The 26,390-nt window shown below is 38.2% G+C and overlaps 1 protein-coding gene across 1 annotated transcript in view; it reads right to left on the bottom strand.

Moving 5' to 3' along the window:
• Positions 1-6,280: 6,280 nt before the first annotated feature.
• DCAF13 (DDB1 and CUL4 associated factor 13) overlaps positions 6,281-26,390 on the bottom strand; it is a 28,040-nt gene continuing 7,930 nt past the window's right edge. Inside the window, exons 4-11 of the mRNA XM_047842288.1 lie at positions 25,984-26,073; positions 24,373-24,528; positions 20,215-20,292; positions 18,057-18,139; positions 13,866-14,030; positions 8,842-8,977; positions 7,516-7,679; positions 6,281-6,811 (exon numbers count right to left, since the gene is read on the bottom strand). Of these exons, the coding sequence (XP_047698244.1) occupies positions 6,724-6,811; positions 7,516-7,679; positions 8,842-8,977; positions 13,866-14,030; positions 18,057-18,139; positions 20,215-20,292; positions 24,373-24,528; positions 25,984-26,073 (960 nt within the window). The 3' untranslated portion in view covers positions 6,281-6,723. The remainder of the gene's footprint in view (positions 6,812-7,515; positions 7,680-8,841; positions 8,978-13,865; positions 14,031-18,056; positions 18,140-20,214; positions 20,293-24,372; positions 24,529-25,983; positions 26,074-26,390) is intronic.

Raw genomic sequence — 26,390 nt, 5'->3', positions numbered from 1 at the left:
CGGGAGCCAAGGGAGTACTGCTGGGATTGAATTTCAAGGGGGCGGGAGTTTAATACTGAAAAGAGGATGAATCATTCCTTTTGCCATGGGATTTAGCACCTTGGCAAGGACCCTAGGGAAAGGGGCACACTCACTGTTAGGATGGCTCCTAGAAGCCTGGAGAAAGTGCTGGCCAATGTTGAGCCAAGTGGAAACACTGTGTTGCCCTGGTAGCCTGTGGAGGAAGAAATAAAGAGCTGAGGAAGTTGGCATGATGGATGGATATATTATGTAAGGCCAGAGACGACCGGATTATGTTCATGGGAAAGCCTAAAAGACACACCAGGTGTGGACACACAAAGTCCCCAGGAATGTGCTGGTGAGAGGAACACTAACATCACCAAATAGTTCAGTGCTGGTTCTCCTCTGCAGCCCAGACCTGATGGTAGGAAGAGTCCTCAGGGCAGTGAGCTCATTAAAATCCATCACGATCATGTCCTTGCGCCCCAAACACACCAGTATGAGAGGTCAAGTGGTGGTGCTTAACCATTAAAAGCTAGGAGGCAGTAATGACCAGCAAGGGTAGAGGGGCAGCCAAATAGCCTTAATCTGCAGGGAGGTTGGGAAATCATTAAAGTATGGTGTCCTTGAGGCAAACAGATGGATATTCATTAATGGTACTCTTTGACATCTCCAGCCAGAAGAAGGCAAGAATGGAGGAGACTGAGTGTCATCACACAAAAAAAGGTCCAATCTCTTGCTCAGTTACCAGACTCGAGCTGGAACCGCTGATCCGAAGAGGTAGCTGGGTCCCTAAGGGGAGGGACCTTGCAAAACCACAAGTATATGCTATAATGGTTTCTCAAAAGGACCTACAGTCATTTACTTATTGTAACTGTGCACTGGAGAAAGGGGAATACCATGATATTGCAAGGACTATTGGACCCAGGGTCTAACATTTTATTCTCAAAGATCTGAGGGCCATCATGACCCTGTTAGAATGACAAGTTCTGGGGAATCTTATAAATGGAAAAGTCTAACTTATAGTAGGTCTACTGAGTCCACGGACTTATCCAGTTGCCATTTCCTCAGTTCACCAGTGTATAATTAGAAATGATATAGTTGGCAGGGGGGGGGGGGGGGGCAACTGTGTGGCTCAGTCAGTTAAGTATCTGACTTTGGCTCAGGTCATGGTCTTGCAGTTCGTGAGTTTGAGCCCTGGGTCCGGCTCTGCACTGACAGCATGGAGCCTACTTGCGATTCTCTCTCTCCTTCTCTTCCTGCCCCTCCCCAACTTGCACTATCTCTGCCTACCTCAAAAAAACGTTAAAAAAATGATATACCTGTAGTTGGAATAACTACCCTATTGGGTCCTTGACCATAGGATAAGAGCTGTGAAAAGAAAAACAAGTAAAAAGAGCCTTAAATGCCACCTCATCCCCCCCAACCAAGACAGTATATCAAAAGCAGTATTTATTACACTGGGGGTGGGTGGACAGGCAAGGAGCAGGTATGGTCTCTTCATATCTCCATTTAATTTGCCAGTATGACCTCTGCACAAACCAGATGGGTGTGGGGAACACTGTAATGTGCACCACTGCAATCAGTCAAAAATTATAGCACTGATTCCAATTGGAATTTGTTGGTAGGCCTCAGGTACACGGTATGCAGCTGTCAATTTGGCAAATGTGTTTTCTATTCCAGTTAGAAAAAATGATCAAAGTTCACACTCACATGGAATGAGCAATATTTACTTAATTTTGTCCTAGGGTTTTTAACTGTCCTGTGCTCTCTCAAGATCGAGGCTGACTGGACATCCCACAGAGCATTTATATATTGCATTGATGACTTCCTGCTGACTGGACAGGACAAGCAGGAGATGGCTGACATGCTAGAAGTGTTGGTAAGATACATGTGGTCAGAAGGGCGAGAAATTAATCCTATCAAGGCTCAGCACCTGCAGCGTTAGTGACCTTTTAGGGGTCCAGTGATCAGGGGCATGCCACAGTTTCTCTTCCAAAATGTAACTGCTGCATTGAAAGGAAGCACTGTGCCTAGTAGATACATCTACACATTTCATCTACACATTGTGTAGATACATCTACACATTGCCTAGTAGATACAGGCAACACATTTCACACCTAGGAATACTTACTGCTTTGGCTCATCTGCTGGGTAACACAGAAGGCTACAGGTCTAGGCTATGGTACAGGCAGCCCTGAAGTACAGGATCAGAAGCATCACTGGTGTAAAAAGATGTAGTGTGAAGTTTATGGTAAGCCCCAGCGGGAGAATCAGAAGACCTTAGGATTCCAGAGCAAGGCCATGCTATCCGCAGTGCAAAATTATGCATTTTGGGAAGTAGCTCCTGGCACGTTTATTGAGCTCTGATAGACACAGGATGCTTGACGATGAACACCAAATACACCATTTGTCCACAACTGCCCATTTTGGAGCTGAATTTAGTCAGAACCACCAAAACAAAATTATATGAAGTCAGAGGCAGTCCATCAAAAGACTAGAACGCTACATCTGAGAGGACCAAGCAGGACCACAGGGCACAAGGAAGCCATGTGAGCAGGTAACATAGACCTCCATCCGCATCACCCGCCACAGTCGCATCAGGGTCATTCCCCCCATTTGTACCGACAGCCATGGGGGTTAAACCAGCTGAAGGAGATGGATAATGACCGAGTTAACTGATAGGTTGGCTTGGCTCAGTATGTGGGCACAAGGCACAAATGGACCATGGCTATGCTAAAGGCACATGAAGGGATGGCCTTGAAAAACAGTGGGAAGAACTTCCCAATGGGTAGATCTATAAGCAATGTACCTGGTTATCATTTTATGCAGAAGTGGCCTTAGGTGAGATTCCTGGGCAGTGGTCAATGACTGGTCAGGGTGTGGAAGGAAGAGGGCCAGGAGATCTGATAAGGAGGTCTGGAGTAGAGGTATATATGGATGAACAAGAGGGAGTCAAGAGTAGATAATTTGTATAACCCATTAATGCCCATCAAAAAAATCCACAATGGAAGAGGCTCTGAACCACCAAGTAGACCAAATAACTCTGTTAGTTGGTATTAGCCAGCCTGGAAGAGGCACAAGGGGCATATGGATGGAATGACTTGTGTCAGAGATAGAGGCTCTGAATGAGCTCAACAGATGAATTCCCACTCACCAAAGCTGATCTAGCTATATTGTGTCTCTGACAGTCCAAACTGTGCCAGAGACCAGTATTGTGCTGATATGGCACTGTTTATTCCTTGAGAATAACAAACAACCATTGAGTGTCAACAAGACTACAGTGGATCCCTTTGATCCTAGAAGGGCCACCAAGTCATCTTCACAGAGACACCTATGCCGGTATCCCCAGGTATCAGTCATAAAGCATCAGTTAGCACCACTATCTGAGCATTAACAGAATGCCTAATTCACAGGCATGAGTCCCACTTGCACGGTATTCATCCAGGAAATCTACTTCAAAGCAAAGCAGGTAAAAGACTGGGCCCAACCAAAGGACCCCACTGGTCAAGTAACACACACAGTAGAGAAATATGCAATCTCGGGGCGCCTGGGTGGCTCAGTCAGTTGAGTGTCTGACTTCGGCTAAGGTCATGATCTCAGTTTGTGAGTTCAAGCCTGCATCGGGCTCTGTGCTGAAAGCTCAGCCTGGAGCCTGCTTTGGATTCTGTCTCCCTCTCTCTCTGACCCTCCCTGTCCCGTGCTCTCTCTCAAAAATAAATAAACATTAAAATTTTTTTAAATGCAATCTCATAGATCAGTGGAATGGCCTAATGACATAATGTAAGCACCAGCATAAATACAATATAGTTGTAGTACCACCTTCTGAATGCAGTAAACCCATCAAATCACAAACCTTTACATGCATCTGAGGACCAAGGGAGAAAAGGAACAGCTCCATCATTCCTTGTGACCTAGTGCTTACCATTCCTAAAACTCTGGCTCTGCAGGGTTAGAAGAACTGCTTATCAAAGGGGTACACACTCTTGCTACGGAACACAGCAAAACTCCCACTGAACTCTTAAGTTATGACTATCATCAAAGTATTTTGGACTTCCATCCAGCAGGCTAGAAGAGTGGTCAGCCTGCTGGAAGAAATAATTGACTTTGACCAGAGGCAGCTGGGGGGAGATAGAAGAAATATATGCAGAACGCAGGCAACCCCTTTGGTGCCTGCTGGTATTCCCTTGATTCACAGCAGCTGTTAATGGATATGTGCAGCAACCCCAGTCTGAGAAGGATACGATTACCAAAGGTTCAGGCTCCTCAGGAATAAAGGTTTACATCACACTATTAAATTAGCCACCAAAACTTGCTAAGGTGATATAGCTGTGAATGAGGACCTTTTAAAACGGATGACAGAAGACGGAGAAGATGAATACTAGTCATGGCTCTTCAGAGGCAGGGGTTACTCACCATTCAACCAGACTCCTTCTTCTATAAGAGGTGCATGGAAATCACAGAGGAGTTCCTCCCCAAACCTGTAAGAACTGGGTCTGTGTGGCACAAGAGGTGCAGCAATAGAAATGCTCTGCTCACAGCTCCTTTAAGAGCCGGCTGCAGGAAGTATGGCTGCCACCACTGCATTTGCTGTTAAGGTCATGCTTCCCCACGGCCGCTCCCTGCCACTGACTGAGCACAGTGAGGGTACTAGTGCTGGCCCATTCTTGAATACAGGACTCCTCTGACAAGCAACTTTGGTTCCAGGACCACCCATTCAGCCTGGCGCGACCTTCCTGAGAACCACACCGCAGCCTGAGGCTCCTCCCACCCAGGCCTTTCTTCCTCCTCCTCTGTCACAGGTGTCAGGCCTACAGTCCAGACACAAGGCTCTCCCTGTGCACTGCTCCCTCCTTTTTATCCTTTACAGACAGTCCCTGCCCATAAATCTCTTGCACATCTCATTCCATTTAGGCATCTGCTTCTTGAACTACTTCAAACTAACCACGGCTCGTGTTTTTGGATCAGTATTTGCATATTTCTTTGAAACTAACACCTGAATTAATAGCAGTGTAAGTATACAAGATAACTTGGTTCATCTGAAAATCAAGTCATTAAGGCCTACAACAGATCATACAGATTAAAAGGTAGATAGTTGATCTCTTCTCAGCTTTAAGAAAAATATAGTAAAATATTCAAGATAGCCAAGAAAGCATAAAAAATAGAATGAGCACACAACTTAAGAGATGACCTCAGTAAAAGGGCTGAAGTCCCCTGTGTATCTCACCCTGACTGTGTCCTCCTCCCACGCTCGGATATTGATCTTTATCATCCCCGTGCGTTTACATTTTTACTACAAATGTATGCATTCTTTTTTTTTTTTTTAAGTTTATTTTGAGAGGCAGAGAGAGCAGGAGCGGGAGAAGGGCAGAGAGAGAGGGAGAGAGAAAGAATCCCCAGCAGACTCTGTGCTGTCAGCACAAAGCCCAATGTGGGGTTCAAAGTCACCAACTGTGAGATCAGGACCTGAGCCAAAACCAACAGTCGTACACTTAACCGACTAAGCCACCCAGGCCCCCCCATATATATGCATTCCTGAACGTATATTTTTGTGTTTTTATTTTGTAAATTTTTTTCTTATTTTAGAGAGCGAGAAAGAGCGAGCATGAGGGGGGGAGGCAGAGGGACAGAGAAAGAATCCCAAGCAGGCTCCATGCTCAGCATGGAGCCAGACATGGGGCTTGCTCTCACGACTGTGAGATCATGACCTGGACCAAAATCAAGAGCCAGACACTCAACCAAATGAGCCACCCAAGTGTCCCTATTTTTGTGTATTTAAAATAAATCTCTACTTAAAATTTCTTAAAATTGAGGTGATATATATTCATAATAGAGTTTATTAAACTACAATTTTTAAAAAAACAACATATGGCACAAAGAACTATTTATGATTTAGTAAGATTGAAGAGAAATCATTTAGCAGAAGTGGATCAAAGTTATAATGCTGAAATGAAGGATGTTTTATTATCTTGACCATATACTGTAATTTTTTTTTTTTAATTTTTTTTCAACATTTTTTATTTATTTTTGGGACAGAGAGAGACAGAGCATGAACGGGGGAGGGGCAGAGAGAGAGGGAGACACAGAATCGGAAACAGGCTCCAGGCTCCGAGCCGTCAGCCCAGAGCCCGACGCGGGGCTCGAACTCACGGACCGCGAGATCGTGACCTGGCTGAAGTCGGACGCTTAACCGACTGCACCACCCAGGCGCCCCTGTAATTATTATTTAAAAAGTTATATAAATTCAAGCTGATCATCTTTAAGGTCTCAAAAAGCCAAATACAAATAAAACACAGAAAATTTATTGAACTGAAAAAAGTTCTGACATAATTCTTCCCCATGTTATGTGTAATCATAGGAAGAATCATTGCACTAATTATCCAAAGTAATATTAAAGGTAACCAAAGAGATGTCTGGTCTTGAATGTAAATTCAAACATAGAGTATATCTATAATAATAGGTCAAAGTGAAAGTATATCCACATTTTCTAAAAGGAATAAGTTAGTTCGCAAATACTGTATTCTTCAATGACATAAGAAAGAAGATCAAGAATAAAATGTCGGACAGTCTTATCAACCAGGCCACCTTTCAGGACAGTTTTTACTTCCTCTACACATGTAACTGAACTGTTCGTTATTATTCTAGAGCCAGTATTTTTATTTACATTTGCAAATCAAAGTGTAACAAATCATCATGTATCAGGATTGGTAGAAATACCAAGTGTTATTTCACAACTGCCACTATGTGTTTCTTCTTCTCCGACACAATCGATACAGATCCAGGCTTGCTATGTTTGAGACGATTCACTTCCCTAGAAATAAACAAAATATACATATATAAGCAAGCTTATGAGAAATCACCTTAACCAAAAAAAACTGTCTCAGAAAAATCAGTCTTTTCTTTCACTAAAAAAATCCCTGTTGAAAAAAAATGTTTTCACAATCAGACTGGGTAAAAAGTACCTAGATATCAACTTCTGTTAACTTATTTAATTGCTTCTCTTATTATATAACAGTGTCCTTTATATAATTCTACGAGGAAACTGGCAGTAGGAGCTCTGCTTTAGATCCACAATTCTATGATGAAGCATATCAGAAAATTTTTATTTAAGAAATGGGTGCTATGAGTTCTCTGCATTCTTTAACTTGGAAAATATAGAATACCTCTTAATTACAGCTTCATTAGAAATCATTTTTTAAAACATGATTTACAAGTGTCTCTAGTATGAGCAGAAATGCTTTCTTATTTTGATGATATTCAGTTTTACTGGTTGCCCTTTCAACATAATTTCAAAACTAGGTAATGAAAATTCTCTGATAATCATTGCTTCTTCCTTCTACCAGGAAAAAGAAAAAAAAAAAAAATAAATAAAAGCTCAGGGAAGTGTTCAAAAACATCTCTAATGCATAACATCAACTATTCCCTCGAAAGGCAGGGTTTGGTTTATTTTCGGTGAGACGAGAGGGGGAAGTTAGAAAAGGGTACTGAAATAGAATCAAATGCCCCAAATCATACTTTCGTCGACGAGCTTCTTTCATGATGCGCTGTTCCTGAATCTGACTGTAGATGGATTTTGGTAGATGTCGGTGACGAGCAATGCGTTTTATATGAGGATGATGTTGAAATTTCTCTTTCAATTTCTGGTTATAATCTTTGGCTGCTTTTTCTCGCGATGTAAGCTGGAAAAATGTTTTTTGATAATTCAATGAATGCCGTGTTGTTTTTCTTCAAATAACAAAGCTAGGAAGCACCTTTCCTACAAAAATTAAACTTCTAGGACATGCAACCGAAATTGCCAATGTAATTCTACCCTTTAAGAGGTCAGGTTAGAAATATCATCTCTGCTAACACTGAATTTCCTTTTGGGCAGTATGTACAATGTAGACAGATGCCACCAAGTGAAAACATCAGTGCTGAGGAAGTAGGGCTGTGTGGACCACTGAATTGGACCTTCTCTAGACATAAATAACATAGAAAAAGCACCTAAGTTAATCCCTCAACATTTTGGAGGGGGGGGTGAAAATAACTTTCTGAACACAGGAAAAAAAAGCATTCAATTCTATAATAATAAGGCTTCATTTAACAATGTTAAGGATGATATGATTTAAAGGAACTTACAATGAATTGAAAACTAGGCATAGTATAATACTTCCCAATCATTAAACCTAAAATAAAATTGTCTTTAAAAGCCGTTTATCATATCGTGATTTTCCTATTGGAGCTAAGGAGAAAATAACTCACGCTTAACCTTTCCTTTTTAAACTCAGTATTTGTTGCTGATATAAACACTCTGAATGTTTCTAATATTAAACATGAAACATTTAGAAAAACATCAAAAACAAAACAAAAGCCAACCATAACCCCATAACCCAGAGACAGCTAGCCAATAATATTTGTTATTGCTTCTTTCAATCTTTTTTTTTTTATAGTCTGAAGCTTTCTGTATTTTTTTTTGAAGTTAGCGTTTCACTGTCTTTGATATTAAAAGACCTCAACAGGGACTTGAAGCGTTTGATGCGTCTGATTACTATTCCTTTAACAGAACAGGCATTCTCAGTTCTAACCTTCTAGTCTCTACACCTTCTTTCATCTCAAGGAAAAAACAAAGAATCAGGAAGGCTCAAATATTACCAAACATTTGAATTAACAAAGGTCTCTGAGGTGCCTGTAACATGAAAAAAGTAAATCTCAATGCAGCCTTGTCTGTTCTGTTGCTAACATTTTTATCACAACTATGCCAGTTTGATCTAAGTATTTCAAATAAATTCTCCTTACAATATAACCATACCCACTAAATTAGAAACTAGCTTTACGACAATGAAAGAAAATGGGATCTCTTACCACACCCAACTTTTCAGAAGCATTAGCTTTCCACAGACGAATGTTCATCTCATCAGATCCACACATAATATATTTGCTGTCAGAAGTCCATTTTACACAGATAACATGTTGCATTCTCTTTGTGTGATAGACTTCCCTACAGAAGAGGAATTAAGGTAAAATTAGGATTTTGATACAGAGTTTCTTTAACCACTGCCCATCAAGTATCTGGGTAGCATTTCTGAGTCTGAAGAGAATATAAAAGGGAAATTCAAATTAATTTTTATGTACCTTTATTGAACTAATATAACAAGGTTCTATGCTAAGTGCTAAGGAGTTAGAAAAAAAATTCTTGTCCTCAGAGAAATTACAATCCAAAAAGAAAAATAAATATAAACTAAGTAAAACTAGATGCCCAGAAAAGTTCACAAAATTACTGAAGACTGATAACACAAGTAAAATATGTTGAAGCTACAGTTTTTTAAAAATAAGAAATCAGGGGCGCCTGCATGGCTCAGTGGTTAAGCGTCCGACTTCACCTCAGGTCATGATCTCGCGGTTGGTGAGTTCAAGCCCCGCATCAGGCTCTGTGCTGACAGCTCGGAGCCTGAAGCCTGCTTCAGATTCTGTGTCTCCCTCTCTCTCTGGCCCTCCCCCTCTCAAGCTCTGTCTGTCTGTCTCTCTCTCTCTCTCTCTCTCAAAAACAAACATTGAAAAAAAATTTTTTTTAAATAATAAATCAATTACCTCCCTCCTTCCAAATCAATGTGGGTAAACAATCACTCCCCCCCCCCCCCATTTTACTGGAAAATAAAATAAATGCAATGGCATTCAAAGAGCACATCCTTATACGCTGAGCCTAATGTCTGATTTCTGTTTTGGTTAAATTGTTTAAAAAGCTCACTTAAATGAAGTAAGAGTGGATGATTTCTATGTGTGAACAGAAAGGGAGGGTTACAGAAGTGTCTGATGAGTTAAGAATCATTTAGTAAATGGAGATGTAAAATATCATACCTATCTGGAAAGGCTGTGAAACACGCTAAGTGAATTCACAGAAGACACTATATTGGGAAGTGTTGAGAGAGCATTAAAAAACAAGTAAAAGACAAGGTCAGGAAAAATAGAGGCTTTTGGAGAAATAAATTTTCCACATCTGGGTTAGATGATTCAAAACGCAGACGAGTGAGAAAGGAAACAAACTCAGCATACTCTGCATAGAAAAAGAATACTCATACATGATGACCAGACTAAACAGAATCCAGATTTATAAAAAATATCTGAAATACACTCACAAAACCAGTTTTTTACACTGTTTCTAACGGAAATGTTTTAAGCACTTGAGTGAACATATACAGAAACACTAAGAAATCTATTTCTGAAAGGGGAAGGACAGTTAGAAAGAATATCCTATGAAAATGAAAACTAGAGGAGACAGACTTTTTCTTCTCCTTCCAATGCTCTGCTTTTATAAGATTCAGTTCTCATAATCTCACTTATTTAAGAGGCTCCTTTTTTCATTAGCAATATAATGAATTTAAACGATAGAAAATTCAATCAGGCTTCAGTAACCATTAAAAATAATCTCTTCATGTATTAGACCAGTCAAATCTAGTGATTAATTACTTAACCAAAACAGATCCTCTTTAATGGTAAACTATGCAGAGTTTTCCTAGATTTGTTTATGCATGTTTACGAAGCTCACTAAATGTGATACTGTTAGGAGATAAATACATTTTAAAAACTTATATTCTTTAGTATACAGTCAAATTATGCCATGTGAGGGGTGCCTGGGTGGCTCAGTCAGTTAAGCATCCAACTTCAGCTCAGGTCATGATCTCACAGTTTGTGAGTTCAAGCACCGCACGCTGATAAATGCAGAGCCTGGAGCCTGCTTCAAGTTCTGCGTCTCCCTCTCTCTCTCTCAAAAAATAAAAAATAAATATAAATAAATAAATAAATAAATAAAAATTAACCCATGTGAATGCCAGTCATTTACTTGTTTGCTTAGTAAATATTGAATGAAATCCCAACAGAAGCCTAATTTTAGGACACCTGGGTGGCTCAGTCAGTTAAGCATCCGACTCTCGGTTTGGGCCCAGGTTATGATCTCACAGTTCATGAGATCAAGCCCCAAGTCCCGTGTTGGGCTCTGTGCCAACGGCACGGAGCCTGTTTGAGATTCTCTCTCTCCCTCTCTCTCTGCCCCTCCCCTACTTGCTCTCTCTCTCAAAATAAGTAAAATAAACTTTGGGGCGGGGGGGGGGGAAGCCTGATTTCAAATACTGACTTACCTGTAGCTTTTAATAATCTATTAAAAGTTTACTTTAAAAATACACTTTAACCATTTTAAGGTCTTTCAAAGAAAAACATTTTAAAAATAAAGATTCTTCAAAGCACTAGCTATGTTATTTGAGGGTTTGTAATGAACCAGATAGAGCAGACCGCAGAATTAACTCAAACTAGCTTTTAAGCAGATGAAGGCAAAGGTCAGAGGAAATATCACTTACATCTAAATCCAACAAGTAGCATATACTACCACTGTGATTACAAAAATCTCCAAACAACATCAGTAGACAGACAATTCCCTGGAAATGGGGCATAATTCCTTACTCCATACAAGTCTGGAATTACTTGAGCTTTTTATTTTTAGATAGACTTACATTTGGCTGCCCACAGTGGCTTTGCAATAATTCAGCTTGAACTCAGCTGCAAGGGCCTTGAGATCATAGATGTCTAAACATCCTCAATGCTCTTTGTCTTTCTTGTTTGTTCTTTTCCCATTCTTTGTGCCTGCTTATTCATCATGTTAGAAAAGTATTGTCCTACCACCTTTGGAGGTTCTGATGCAAAGAAAATAATGGAAGGTCACATTCCCTTGCTTCTTGGTATCTTCTAGGGATGTAAGAATAGAAACTATTGGCCCTGCCTTGGGCCTGACTAAATAATCCCAACAAACCATTCATGACAGTCTGCAGAATATCAAGTTGTAAACGAGGCAACAGCCATACGGAAACCAACACCAGGAGTTCTACAGTAGAGAGGATGGAGTGAAGATCAAAATCATCACAACACTCTAGTCGATATGCTTTTGATTCAGGCATCTTTTTTTTTTTTTTAATTTTAAAGACAGAGAGAGAGAGTGAGAGAGCAGGCAAACAGGGGAGAGGGGCAGAGGTGGGGAGAGAGAATCCTAAGCAGGCTCCACACCTCAGCGCTGAGCCCGGTGCCAGGCTCCACGATTCTGGGGGATCATGACCTAAGCCAAAATTGAGAGTCTGACACTCAACTGACTGAGCCACCCAGGCACCCCCAAGCACCTTTTTAATCAGATACACAATGATGATGACAATGATACGCTGGTAATCAACAATACCAAAAGGGTCAGGAATCAGTATGGACCCCACAAATTACAGGGTAGAAAGATGCAACTATCGCAAGTAAAATCACCAAAGAGTTAAACAAAGCAGGCTGGCTATCACCGAAAAAGGTGTGGATGAGTTGCTGGACTGTCAGGAGGCGCTATGTGAAAGGTCTTTTGTTTCTGAAACAAGGCTGGGACTAAGGTGAAGCAGCTGCAGTACAGATGCGGGGCTGGCACCTGCACACCCCTAACAACGAGTACCTCCTTGAATTCTGCACCGAGGCACCTCACTCAGATGCGTCCTAGTGCTGACCCTACTGGAACAGAACAATGGTGAATCAGGAGAAGGACACAACATGCCTCTGAAAATGAACGTCATTCTTTCAAAAGACTCAAAAAGCTTCAGCACTGTAGAAGCTAGGCTAGTTATCAGCGGAAGTAGTGATCAAAATTCTCATCACTGCACTAAAATAGTGAGACTTCTCCAGACTGTGTCATTACAACACCAAAGTGAATAATCTCTAGATTTTTTAAGTGAAGGAAGGATCCCCGAACAACTCTGCTACCATCAATCTTTATGAAGCTGGGTAAACTGCTCTACCAGCTCCACGTTGCTGTCCTCTGGCACAAATCATCAGCTCCCACCCTCATTACACACGTTCTGTCTTCTTTCCTCTCCCAGATTCCATCACTCCTCTCCTTTCCTTTCCTACCTCCAATCACTCTGTTATCTTTCAGCAAGTCCATCTTCTCCCTACTGAGCTTGAATTCCACTAAGCAAGAGTAGGACACTCAATCAAGTATACGTATAGATGTCTATGTATGCATGTGCTGTATATATATATATTTATATGCTATTTTAGAGAGAACGTTCACTTGGATTAATTTTAAATCTCAGTATCAATATTATTATTGTATCAAAATGCAGACAGTCATATCTTCACATGTGAGCAACACCAATATACTACTTTATCATTTTTTACAACTTTATTTTAGAGAGCATGCATGTGTGTATGAGTGGGGGAGGGGGGTGAGAGAGAAAGAGAGAGAGACAGAGGCAGGGAGGGAGGGAGGGAGGGAGGGGGATAGAATCCCAAGCAGGCTCCGTGCAGTCATTGTGCAGCCTGATGCAGGGCTCGATCCCATGAACCATGGGAACATGACCTAAGCCAAGATCAAGAGCAGGACACTGACTGAGCTACCTAGGTGCATCTTAATTATCATTTAAAACAAAAAAATTTTTAAGTAATCTCTATGCCCAACATGAGGCTCAAACTCATGACCCTGAGATCATGAGTTGCATGCAGCCAGCTAGGCTCCCTAATTACCATTTTTTATGGGGAAATTTCCTCCAGCTTAATTGGGTTTTGCTTTGCATATGCTTCCCCAACACATATAAAGCATTACCAAAGAACAAGAATATGCATGAAAGTGCTTTGTAAACCACAGCACACTATACACGAGGCTATTATCTTACACAGGAAATTAGGTTTTCTATTCCATGAAAGAAATTACCCAGTCGGCTTTTTGCTCATAGATGACACAGTGCAAGCTGGTATCCCAACAATACCTGGGTTGAATTCTACCCTATACACATAACCAAATAACCTTTCAAAAAAGATAAAGGACTGATGATGAAGACAACAAAAAAAATCAAACAAATGGTTTATTGGTAGTCACATACCTGCTTCTACTTTTGTCCACAGGAAAGATTCGAATAGATTTATCAAAACTAGCAGACACAAACTCTTTCCCAGTCGGAGAATAATCCACATCAAGCACCGCAGATACATGATCCATATGTACCATTACAGGAGTGTCCAGTGCACGCATATCGAAAGTATATAAGCTGTAAAAGAATTTTTAAATTATTTCATACAAGTGTCTATAAAGAAGCATATGTGGTACTAATGAAACTAAGACCATTAGCCAAATCACGCACATCTAAATATACAGCCTCTTTACATGGAAGCTAAGGGATTGGGAAAAATACTACCAGTTTTTCTTATTCCTTAAGATTACACTTAAACACCTTTATCTTCATAAACATAAATCTCATTGTAGAAAATGTGAAACTTTCAAAAAAGTACAGAGTACAAAACCTACCTTTAATTCCACCGCCCAGAGAATATCAGTTAGTGCCATGTAATTACGTCTAAGCTTTTCACCATGCTAACATTTAAACACATACTTTTAACAAAATTGATAATATTGTATAAAGCTCTGTAGTCTCATATTTCATGTAGCATATTATAAGCACTTATGGTCACGTATTATTTAAATAAGTTAAAAGAACATAATTATTTAAAAATTTATTTAAATACATTTGCTTATAATTTGTTAATAAAAAATTTCCAACTTTCAATTTTAAATAATATTTCAATGAAATACCAGTATTTGAATTTTTGAAATTCAATCTTTGAGTGGAACAGACTTAGTTAAATCTGGACAAATTCCTATAAGTAAATTACTAAATCCAAAAGCAAGAGCACTTTTAAGATTTTTAAGTTGACAAAACATTTCCAATAAAGTTCCACTTTTATTAGTGATATGTAAGAGTGACCATGGCTTTTCCAAAGGGCATACTAAAATTAGAAAACTATATGCACAGTTGGTTAAAAAAAAAAAATCATGATTTTCAAGATTTAAACACCCTTAATCAATAGCTAAAAGAATAATGCTTCAAATGAGCCAACATGCACAACGGACAATAATAACAGAGCATTACTATAGTCAAGTTCCGAATATCAAAACACTTCAAGATGCTAAGATTACTGAGCAAAAGTATGAGGAGAAACAGGATATCTACATAATTTCAAAGTATCTCCCCAAAGATAAATGTGAATTACAAAAGGAAAAACATAGTAACTTTACAATGCAGAAAGTTGGCAGATACCACCCTAAGTGATCAAGATTAACACCACCGGTAATTAGAGTGACATCATGTACCCCAAAGTGATGAACCAAGAAGGACACATCAGTTTTGTGGTATTCTTGCAAAACATGCAAAATCTCAATCTAAATAATGAGAAAACATCAGTAAGCCCAAATTAAGGACAGTCTACAAGATAATTGACAAGTAAATCCTTTTCAAAAGTACTAAGGTTATAAAAGATTGGGGGGATTGAGAACAGTCACAAACTGAGCAAAGGAGACATGACAATCAAATGCAGTGTGGGATCCTGCACTGGATCCTAGAATGGACAAAGAATATTAACGGAATGACTAGTGATGGAATAAAGTCTGTAGTTTATAGTACTGTACCAACATTAATTTCTTGGTTTTCCTAATTCCATTATGGTTACATAAGATGTTAACATTAAGGGAAGCTGGCTACCACATACCATTTTTGCAACTTTTAAATAAGCCCAATATTATATCAAAATGTTTAAAAAATTGATGTAACACTTCAAAAAGAATATTTTTTTAACATAATTGTTGCGAGAAGTCACTCATGCTACTGACAAAATATCCCCAATAACATAAAATTCTCAAGAGACAAGTCATTGTTCTTTTTTAAATCTCTCAACCATAGTGCCAGGTGGCTCAGTCGGTTTAATGTCCTACTCTTGAGTTCAGCTCAGGTCATGATCTCACAGGTCTAGCTCTGCATTGGGCTCCACGCTGTCAGCCTCGAAGCGTACTTGGGATATTCTCTCTCTCTCTCTCTCTTTCTCTCTCTCTCTCTCTCTCTCTCTCCCCCTCTCTCTCAAAATAAATAAACTTTAAATACCCCAACATACCACAGGATTGTCAGCCAATGTCATACTGATCTCTGAGGTTACATTTCTGAGTTGACAACTGCTTTGTTTATTTTCCTTCTCTAGAGCAGTGGTTGTCAACCAGCTTTGCTTTGTTTCAGTATATTCTGTTTTTTTAGTAAATTCTGTTTTAATCTCTACCCAAGAAAAATGTTAAGAACTTATTCAAAATCTAAGCAAATGAATCCATTTGGATAGACAATGTTTACATACACAAAGTTTGGTGTTATAGGATTCTTTAGGGATCATCTATTTCAACTCTATTATCTTATAGATGATGAGACTATGGCACAAGTTAGTTTACATGCCTACTCCAAATTTCTACAGCAGTTACTGGTTGGGTCTAGACTTCAACTTGCATTTCGAATTCAGAATTATTAGACTATTTAGCAGGCAATAAAAGAAAGAAAATATAAAAAATATATACTATAGCAAGATCACTTTCAAGTAAGAGCAATTATAGTAGTCAAACAGTCACCCCTTATAAGCGATGTGCTCTTTGTTTCAGGTGCCATATGAAATTCTTTCCAAGGCAAGAATGGAGAAAGTCCAGGGGTCTGTAAAAAAGGTATCTCGCCAAAATAGCTAATTAGAACAAACTTCAGAAACCTTAATAAGGCTGGTCAGCAAAATATTATATTATTTCTTTTAACCGGAATAAGGCCATTAATTTCAAAACGTTGATAAAGGCTAAAAGAGCTTCAATTAATTTGGTTTGATATTCCTTGCTAATGAGAATTCAACTGAGTTTGAGTACAGAAAACCATAATAGATGTTTTTAGTTGTACCACTAAAACATCGTGTAATAAATCCTATTTCTGAGCTAATTTATGTTTTCACAAATAATAATAGTGGAAAGAACAAAGAACTTAAATACAGAAGATCTAAAGTTCAATCCAATGAGAAACTTCCAACTTCTCAAAAAAACATGTGTTAAGAATCTACCACAAGCATTACACTACAACACACGCTTTGGATTTAAAAAAAGAAAGAAAGAAAGAAAAGAAAAGACACTTTTTCCTCCCTAAGATTAAACTCCAAGTTTTAACATCCTCATCTCTAAAAAGGGGATAACATACATGTCATACCTCCCTTAAAAGGATACTGAAAAGATAACATAAGACAGCCAATGTGAAATGCCTTGACAAGTTTTAAGGCGATACATAGGGATCATAAAATTCCATCCAGGTCAAAAATGTAAGGCTAAGTCACCTTTACGTGGAGTCATAGAATAACATATCTGTAAATGTTAGGGTAAAAATTGAAACTGTATTTTTCCTTTTGTCTTGCTGAAGTAATAGTGATGCTGATAACATGACTACATGAGCATCAGCTTTGTGAAGAGCTACAGATTTTGTAGGTAAATATTTTTTTTAATGTTTATTTTGAGAGAAAGAGAGAAACAGAAAGAGGGAGGAAGAGCAGGGGAGGGACAGAGAGAGAGAGAGAGAGAGAGAGAGACAGACAGACAGACAGACACACAGACAGACAAAGAGAGAATCCGAAGCAGGCTCTATGCTGTCATCTCAGAGCTTGATGTGGGGCTGGATCCCACAAACCATGACCTGAGCTGAAACCAAGAGTCAAATGCTTATTAACCAACAGAGTCACCCAGGTACCCCTGTAGGCAAATATTTTTAGTTTCTATTAAAACATGTATGGTTCAGTCATTATTTGCATGGTGTAAAGCAGAAAGCAGCCAATTTTTTCTAGAAAGGGCCAGATTATACATATTTTCAACTTTGTGAGCCACATGGCTGCTTTTGCAACCACTCAACTAAGGCACTATGGCACAAAAGGACCCATATTCAATACATAAATGAACACAGTTATATTCCAATAAAAGTATTTACGAAAACAGGCAGCAGACAGGATTTGGTCTTCAGATCAGTTTTCTGTTCCTGGTCTGTATCATTTTGAAAACTCAATTTTTTTTTTCTAACAAGTTCTTCTCCAATTTGGGAAATATATGTACTTTTGAGCGAAACAAATGACCATTTTCTACCTTGTATATCAAGAACTACTACCTATGAAAACATATTTCATTAGTATGATTTATCCAATTGAGCCATTTCTGATAGAAATAAGCAAGTTATAAAAAGAAGAAAACTTACTTGTAATCTTCATTTGCTGCAGTAAAAATGAAAGCTTCCATAGGGTTCCAACAAATTGTGTTTGTTCTCATATCTAAGATGACCTGGAAGGGAAGAATACAGTAACCCATTACCATGAAATCAATTCCCTCTCAAATGGATAAATCTCCCACTTCATTTCTTTTCCTTCTTTTTCACTGATTTAAGCACATATTTAGCAAATACCCATCATGTGCACAGTACTCAGCTCCATGCAATAGGAAAGGAAATCAATCAATAATTGTTTCCTGAGTACACAGAGTAGTAGATACTGAAAAATATAAAACTACTCAATGGTCCCTCAACCTCAAATAACTTATTATTGAGTTTAGTCAGGAAAAGGAGATATACATAAGAAATACTAAAATATTAACAAAGAAACAGTAAATGATCAAGTATCAAATTGGGGGCAAAATTAATGACTTTAGGTTTTAAGAGGAGAAGAAAGGTTTCAAAAGAGAAGCACGATTTGAGCTGACCTGTGAAGGAACAGTATATTAGTGTTTCTCAACAAGAACACTGCTAGCATTCTGAGCAAGATGATTGTGTGTTGTGTGTAACTGTCCACTGTAGATGTTTAGCCTCTCAGGCACCTGTCCACTAAATGCCAGTCTCTATAATGCCTCTCCCACATTTTTAAAAAGACCCCCTGGTTGAGATCTAGTACACTTAGGAGAGGAAAAAATAGAAGAAACAATGATAGTCTAGTATACAGAACAAAGAATAAAAAATAGCATCTCTGCATCCACCAAGGTGACCTGCCTATGACAACCCCTATTTAAATGTTCTCTTACTGACTGAAACAAACAAATAAATAGAATGCAAATAGGGACCAGATTTGGAAGGCCTTGAAAACCAGGCTATAGTTCTTTTCTTCAACCTAAAGTTATGGAACGCCATTAAAAAACAGAGAATGAAGGGCAGAGGAGGCAGAAACTACTACTTATCACACTAGATTTCATCTTAGCATTCTGCTAAATGTTTAAAATACCATGTCTTATTTTCACCCATGTGCTGGAAAGTAATTATTAATATCATCATTTTACAGGAGAAACAAAGATTAAGTTACTTGCTCAAGGTCTAAAGGTCTCAAAGTTCACGTGAGATGTGCCCACTAGATCATCATGAAGGAGTGAAATGATTAAAGTGGTAATTTGGAAAGATGATCATATTTATGCAGTTGAAACTTTAAGGAATGTACTCTACTTCTAGTATTTTGGAATTTATTACATGTTGTGAAAATGGTTTAGGAACAACAAAAATATTAAAAGCATTTCTTTTCCATGTGGATTATCACAATGGCCTCACGGCACATGAATGGTGTCTAGGCCCTTCTGCACCCTCAGATTTGGAGCACCTGAAATCAACTTTATACTTACAATGGCACTCTTCTCTTTACTGACAATACATTTCTCTGTTGATAGTCAGCTTAAGGTTGTATTAGCTTTGATATCTAAGTCCTAGAATGACTGCTGGGAAATCTGCCACCTTGGACAAGATATTATTTATCTAAACAAAACAGCATGTAATTAAATAAAGCTGGTTATGTGTGTCAATTGCAAAATGTTCTGGAACAGAATACTATACGTATCATATGATCATCATGGTGTGTGAAGTAATGGGATCAACACTTAAAAAGTTTGAACTCAGTGGGGCACCTGAGTGACTGAATCGGTTAAGCATCCAACTCAGGTCATGATCTCGCAGTTTGTGAGTTCGAGCCCAGCATCAGGCTCTGTGCTGACAGATCAGAGCCTGGAGCCTGCTTCGGATTCTGTGCCTCCCTCTCTCTGCCTCTCCCCCACTCACGCTCTGGCTCTGTCTCTCAAAAATGAATGAACACTAAAAAAAATTTTTTTAAAAAGAACTCTGAACTCTGTTAAGTCTGAATTAGATATCTAATACTTCTTGGCATTAAAGAAAATACAAAGATAACTAGGATACAATACCTAGTGAAAATGTAAGGGTCTCTAAAAAGGAACAGGTGCCTGAGAGAATGCCATTATGATCACTTTGGCTTCTAAAAACATATGAAAAAAAATTTAATTAAGAAAAAAACATTCGTTCCATATTTTTTGTTACTCACTCCATAGAAGAACACATTAACAATTGTAAAAGCAGAAAAGAAACTGAAACTCACCTTTTTCAGGGGAGTAGCTTGCCTCATGTCATATAGTACTATATTCCTGTCAGAAGCACAACTTCCCAAGAGAAATGTCTGAAAAATAAGTACAACCATCTCCAGTTAAAAGCCAAGTCTGGCAGCAAACCATGTCCATTCAATGAACAAATGATTCAATTACCCTTAATGTTTAAGATACAAATTTATAACATTAAAGTCTATTTTAAGAGAGTACAATGAATCACTCAATCTCAGCAACCTTAGTGAAGTATCTTCTTTTTATTTATTTTATTTTTGAGAAAGAGAGAGTGTGAGTGAGTTGGGGGAGAGGGGAAGACAGAGAGGGAGACATGGAATCCGAAGCAGGCTCCAGGCTCTGAGCTAACGGTACACAGCCCAAAGCGGGACTCAAACTCATGAATCATGTGATCATGACCTTAGCCGAAGTTGGTTGCTTAACCGACTTGAGCCACCCAGGCACCCCAAGTCAAGTATTTTCACTGCTAAATGCCCGTGTGTATATTTTACAAGGTAGTGTTGCAGTGTACAGATAAATCTGTGTTCTTTTTACAACTGAACAGATTTTATTTATCCATTCTTCAACTTAGACCTATTTCCTATTTTTCAGTGTTATCAATAACACTTCAGATAACATTTTCATAAACGCCAATTCTTCTTTTTATAAGGTTAAAATTTCAGTAGTGGATTACTGAATCAAAAAGTATTGGGGTGCCTGGGTGGCTCAGTCGGTTGAGTGTCCGACTGGCTCAGGTCATGATCTCACAGTTTGTGAGTTTGAGCCCTACGATGGGCTCTGTGATGACAGCTCAGAGCTTGGAGCCTGCTTCTGATTCTGTCTCCATCTTTCTCTGCTCCTCCCCCACTCACACTCCCTCTCTCAAAAATAAATAAACCTTAAAAAAAAAAAAATTAAAAAAAAAAAAGTATGAACAGGGATGCCTGGGTGGCTCAGTTGGTTAAGCATCCGACTCTTGATCTTGGGTCAGGTCATGATATCAAGGTTTCTGAGTCTGAGCCTTGCATCAGGCTCTGTACTGACAGTGTGGAGAATTCCTGGGTTTCTCTCTCTCTTCCTCTCTCACTGCCCCTCCCCCACATGCTTACCTGTTCTCTCTCTCTCAAAAAATAAATATAGGGCACCTGGGTGGCTCAGTGGGTTAAATGTCCTACTTCAACTCAGGTCATGATCTTCCGGTTTGGAGTTTGATCCCCACACTGGGCTCTCTGCTGTCAGTGCAGAGCCTGCTTTGGATTCTCTACCCACCCCTCTCTCTCTGCCCCTCCCCCTCCCCTGCTCATTTTCTCTCTCTCTCAAAAATAAAATAAAATATAAATAAGTAAGTACGCCTAAAAATTTTTTTTAAACAAAAGCATGAATAATTTTATGGCTTTTGATGTTTAGGACTAATTGTTTTCCAAAGAGCTGTATCAATATACACTGCAATGTGGAAATATGTCCATTTCACTGCAACTGGAAGCATTAAGTAGTGGCATTTACAAGTTCATTTCTGTATGGCAATATTTCCTAATTATACAAACTAGTGCTTTTCAGTAAACATTTCCTCATGTTCATTAACTTTGTATAAACTAGGCCTATTCTTTGTCCAATTGTTTCAAGATGTTTCAAACATTTATTTATAAGTCAGTCATAGTAGTATTGAAGGTACTGATATAACTGACCCTTGGCATTATATGAAATCAAGCCCCCCACCTACCAGCAGGGCCTGAGTCCCACCAGGCCTCCGTACTCATGGTTCCTGATATAACTCTTGGCTTCTGCCTATCACTTCCTACTATACGTGTAGGAGGAACAAGAAGAGTTATTTACTGCACAGTTACATGACCAGCTAACTCCTACTCTGTGTGTGTACAAAGCTCAAATAAAACATCATAAAGCTAATGCTACAACCATGAACTCAGTCCTTTCCAAAACCTTCCTTTTTAAATCACTTCCTCAGAGACTTTCCCCTAGTTAGTGACTCCTTGCAACTTTTCTTGGTTTCTCAAGAAACCAAGGTCTGACTAGGTTCCATTTCTAAAAGTTTATGAGACCTTAATCTGAGCAAAGCAAAAAATTCTACCTAGGCTGAAAGTCAACTTTTACACTATAAAATGTGGTAATACTCAGCATAAAATTTTTGGCTTTATCAAAATGCTAGGCTTCAATATTTTAACAGGAAATTAATTATTAATGATTAGAGGAGACAAATATACTCCATTTGTTTACAGCCACATCCCCTTCCCATTAAGTTTAGTATAGGATGAGAGACAAGCATACCATTTGTTTCTACCACTAAGTCAGTTCATAAGGGTAATTTAAAGAAAAAATAAATAAAACCACATGGCTGAACAAATATAGTTGTTATACAGGCAAGTTTGAAAAACATGGTCACTATGTCATCACTAATAACTAATTATGATTTTGGAATTAATCATCAGCTCTTCTGACATAGCTGTTCACCAAAACAGACAAGCAAGATACTGTTTATCCCTCGCAGAAGTAGAAATCAATATCTCTGTTCTGTTTATTTTTTTAATAGTAGTAACATCATCTTAAATTTGGGTAGCATCTTTAAAAAATATTCACATTTTTATCATGTTTTACCCTCATGACAAACCTATAATGTATGCTGAAAGATCTAATTAATCTCATTTTAAAAATAAAGAAACAAATACAGAGAAGGAGTGTGACTTGTATAAGGTCAATGCCAAGGTACACCAGCACCAAATACATTTCCAGGTTAGCTCCACACCAAGTAGGACACAAAATGTTCCTACAAATGGCTTGTGTTTGTCGCCACCTGCTTCTGTCTATTGTCACCTTGGCCTGGCTCTGCAAAGCTGACTTGCACTTCAGGCCATATCTCACTTCTACAACCAAAAGACGATGGAGTGAAAAAGATATCGTACTGATAAATACTCTAGACTAACGATCAGCAAACGTTTTCTGTAAAGGACCAGACAGCAAATACTTTAGACCTCACGGGTCATTCTGCTGTCATAGCAGAAAGGCAGCTACAAGTAATATGTAAACAAAAGGGTATGGCTGTGTTCTAATAAAACTTGATTTATAAAAACAGACAGTGGGCTCACGAACCATAGTTTGCCAACCCCTGCTCTAGACCTGTAGACTCTCTCAGAAGTGTGCAGAAAGGTATAAGCTCAGGGCAGGAAGGGTGTCCTCTGACTGTATGACTTCTCAGCAGCAGCACAAGGCCAAACTCTCATCAAACTACAGCATCTCACGTTCCAATACTTCATACAAACAATTTTATACCCTGCTACTTTGACTTAACCTTTCTTCCACTTTACCAGCTCGGGTGTCTGAGAGTATAAAACTTACATATCAGGTTATTTATTCTTTAATACCATCTAACATACCATCTAACGTGATAATTTCCTACTAACTTCTAAGATTAGCTATACATGAAGCAATTTCCTTTTTTTTCTGCGGGGGAAAAGGCATCTTTACTGAGTCTTCTGGACAATGAGTTTACCTATTGTTACGTATTCAGAAATAGCTCATGGAGAGGTCTGAAGTCCAAAGGCTAGATTAATCTAGGCTTTAGGGCAGCCTCCTTTCCTAAATTCAGACCTGAATAACCAATAAGTAGTGGCTAATCTCCAACTCTTTCCTTAGACCTGGAAGGACTTAGGAATCATCATATTAGACTTCTGAGCAAAGAAAAATGAACTATCATCATGCAGGATAGTAATCATCACTATAAATCATTAGTGCCCTCGTCACTTACAAGAGAAAACAATGCTAAATGCCTCTTCTGACCTTGAAGAGAATTAAGAAATGAACATTTTCCCAAAGGTACAATGATGTAATCTGTGGAACATGAGTTCTGAAGGCATGAGTAAAACTGAAGTTTCACCAGAACTTGCTTATGAGCACATGCACACACCCTCCTGTAACGGGAGTATAACACTGGTGTAACAGTGTATAAAGTGGGCAAACACGTCAAGATCTGACCAAAGGTATCAGAACTCAGGTACAATCTGGAGAACTAACCAAATGCCAGAAGCCCATTAAGATTAAAAAAAAAAAAAAAAAATTCTTATAACACACACTCAAAAGTTTCCTAAACAGAGCTGAAATTATTAAATAAGGAAAGAGTAAGCAGAACATATTTCAAAAAGAAGCATTACCTCAATTGGGTTAAATTTAACACTACTTATACTGTCGAATCCCCAGGTCATTGAACATATAGGACTTGTTCTTTGTTCATCCCAAATGTCTACTTGCTGTCCACATGTGGCAAAAACAGCTTCCTTCCAGTGATGATCAATCCCTGTATATACTGTCTTTAAAAGCAAAGATGTTGTTATAAATGGATCTATCATTAACATTTCAAATCTACATAATATTTTAAATAATACTCTCATTTTTTTTTTTTTAAGAAAAAGTCCCTATTTACAAAGAAACTTCTTTGAAGCCTTTCCTTAAAGGAGGAAACAGTAAAGGTTTCTTTATCACACCTTCTGGAAAAAACATTAACAGGGGATGTATTTAAATTTAAATACTTATCACTGAAGTAATCCTTAAATCATCATTGGGTATTTGAAGGACCTTGGAACCAATTAATGAAATGCAAAGGTAAGGTCTAAAACACTTAGTTCCACATTTAACACATGAAGTACTGATTCCCAGGCAGAAAAACAGAAACCAACAACAGGATTAACATTTAGGGGGAGGAATAAAGCTGGCAAGGGTGGATGCTAATATTGTTAAAATCAATAAAATGTCATAAATTTTGATATCCACTTAAAAGATCTATTCAGGGCTAGATTAAAATTTGTCTTTGTACTATGTGGTAAAAAAAAATGTTTGCAAAGCAAATAAGAGGGAAATATTTAGCCAATACTTTAGGCTTTTAAGAACTCTTAGCAGCATCTGCAGGCTTCCAATTGTTATTTATGAAGGCAAGTCTGACAAACTTTTCCATAGTAAGATTTAATCCCCACTACCACAAATATAGAGGTTAAGATGAAATATTTCAAAAATGTTTGGAAATCCTGGAGAAAAGACATTTTACAAGAGGGAAACCAATTTTGTTTTAGGAATTACTGATTTGCCAAGTATTTCCATCGTATACTCATGTCCCACCTCTATGTGCCTTTAAAAACACTTAATCTGAAAAGCAGAACTTAAATATATACCAACATGATACTGAAATGGCAAACTGATTTTTAAAATGCATATATTTCAAGATTAAATCGAACTTTAGAAGTTTGCTTAGTATCAAAATGTAAACATTATAAAACACAGGTAGGCCATATGATCTGAATTACACTTAAGCTATAACTAAACCATATCGCCTGATTTGCAGAATAATGTTGTAAGAAATATCAATGAGATTTATACAAAAGGCATCATATTATATAATACCTCTTCACTGCCTAAGGGGTTCTTTCCAGTAAGACATTCTGAGTTTTGTGTAAGATCTATAATATAAATCAGAGAGAATCTGAAGCATTATTTTTCGTATAGATTTTCTCCCATGGACTTGCCACAGAAAATGTTTCACTGCATCCTTTAGCTAAACACAGAAACTGAACCCAATACAATGAATACCAAAGAACCATTCAAATTCTTCAGCTGCAAAGGACCTTAAACTGCATTCAATATTGCTTAAAAAAGGTCAATTATTGCAGGCTCAAGTCTCATTTACATCTTTTTTTTTAAATTAAAATTCTGAAATAATTTTAGTAAAACAGAAGGATTTTAATAAGCAAATGTAAGTCAATTTTTTTTTGTACCTTTCCTAATATTGTATGCAACGGTTCCTCCTCTTCTCCATAGCCTGGTCCATCCATTTTCCACTGCTTCACAGTTTTGTCATCACCAACCTAGAAACATTTATTATTAAGATGATAATGGACAACTGTTATAAACTGTAAACATGCTAACATATACATCAAATGATAAACATCTCTATTTTAAAAAATACACATCCCATATACTTCCAGTATTGTATTTACTGATACATTAATATCCCAAAATGTTATAGTAAAGATTTGTGACAAATACATACAGTACATAAAATTAAAATAAGACAGTGTGAGCAGAGCAAAAGGAGAGCATGAACAAAGGTCATAAGTTTGGCAAAAGAAAAAAAAAAAGCATACTGTAAAAAAGATGGCATTTCAAATTAGGAAGAAAAATG

This window comes from Prionailurus viverrinus, chromosome F2, assembly GCF_022837055.1.
Source record: "Prionailurus viverrinus isolate Anna chromosome F2, UM_Priviv_1.0, whole genome shotgun sequence".
Lineage (NCBI taxonomy): Eukaryota > Metazoa > Chordata > Mammalia > Carnivora > Felidae > Prionailurus > Prionailurus viverrinus.
This window is presented reverse-complemented; position numbering and strand designations above follow the sequence as displayed.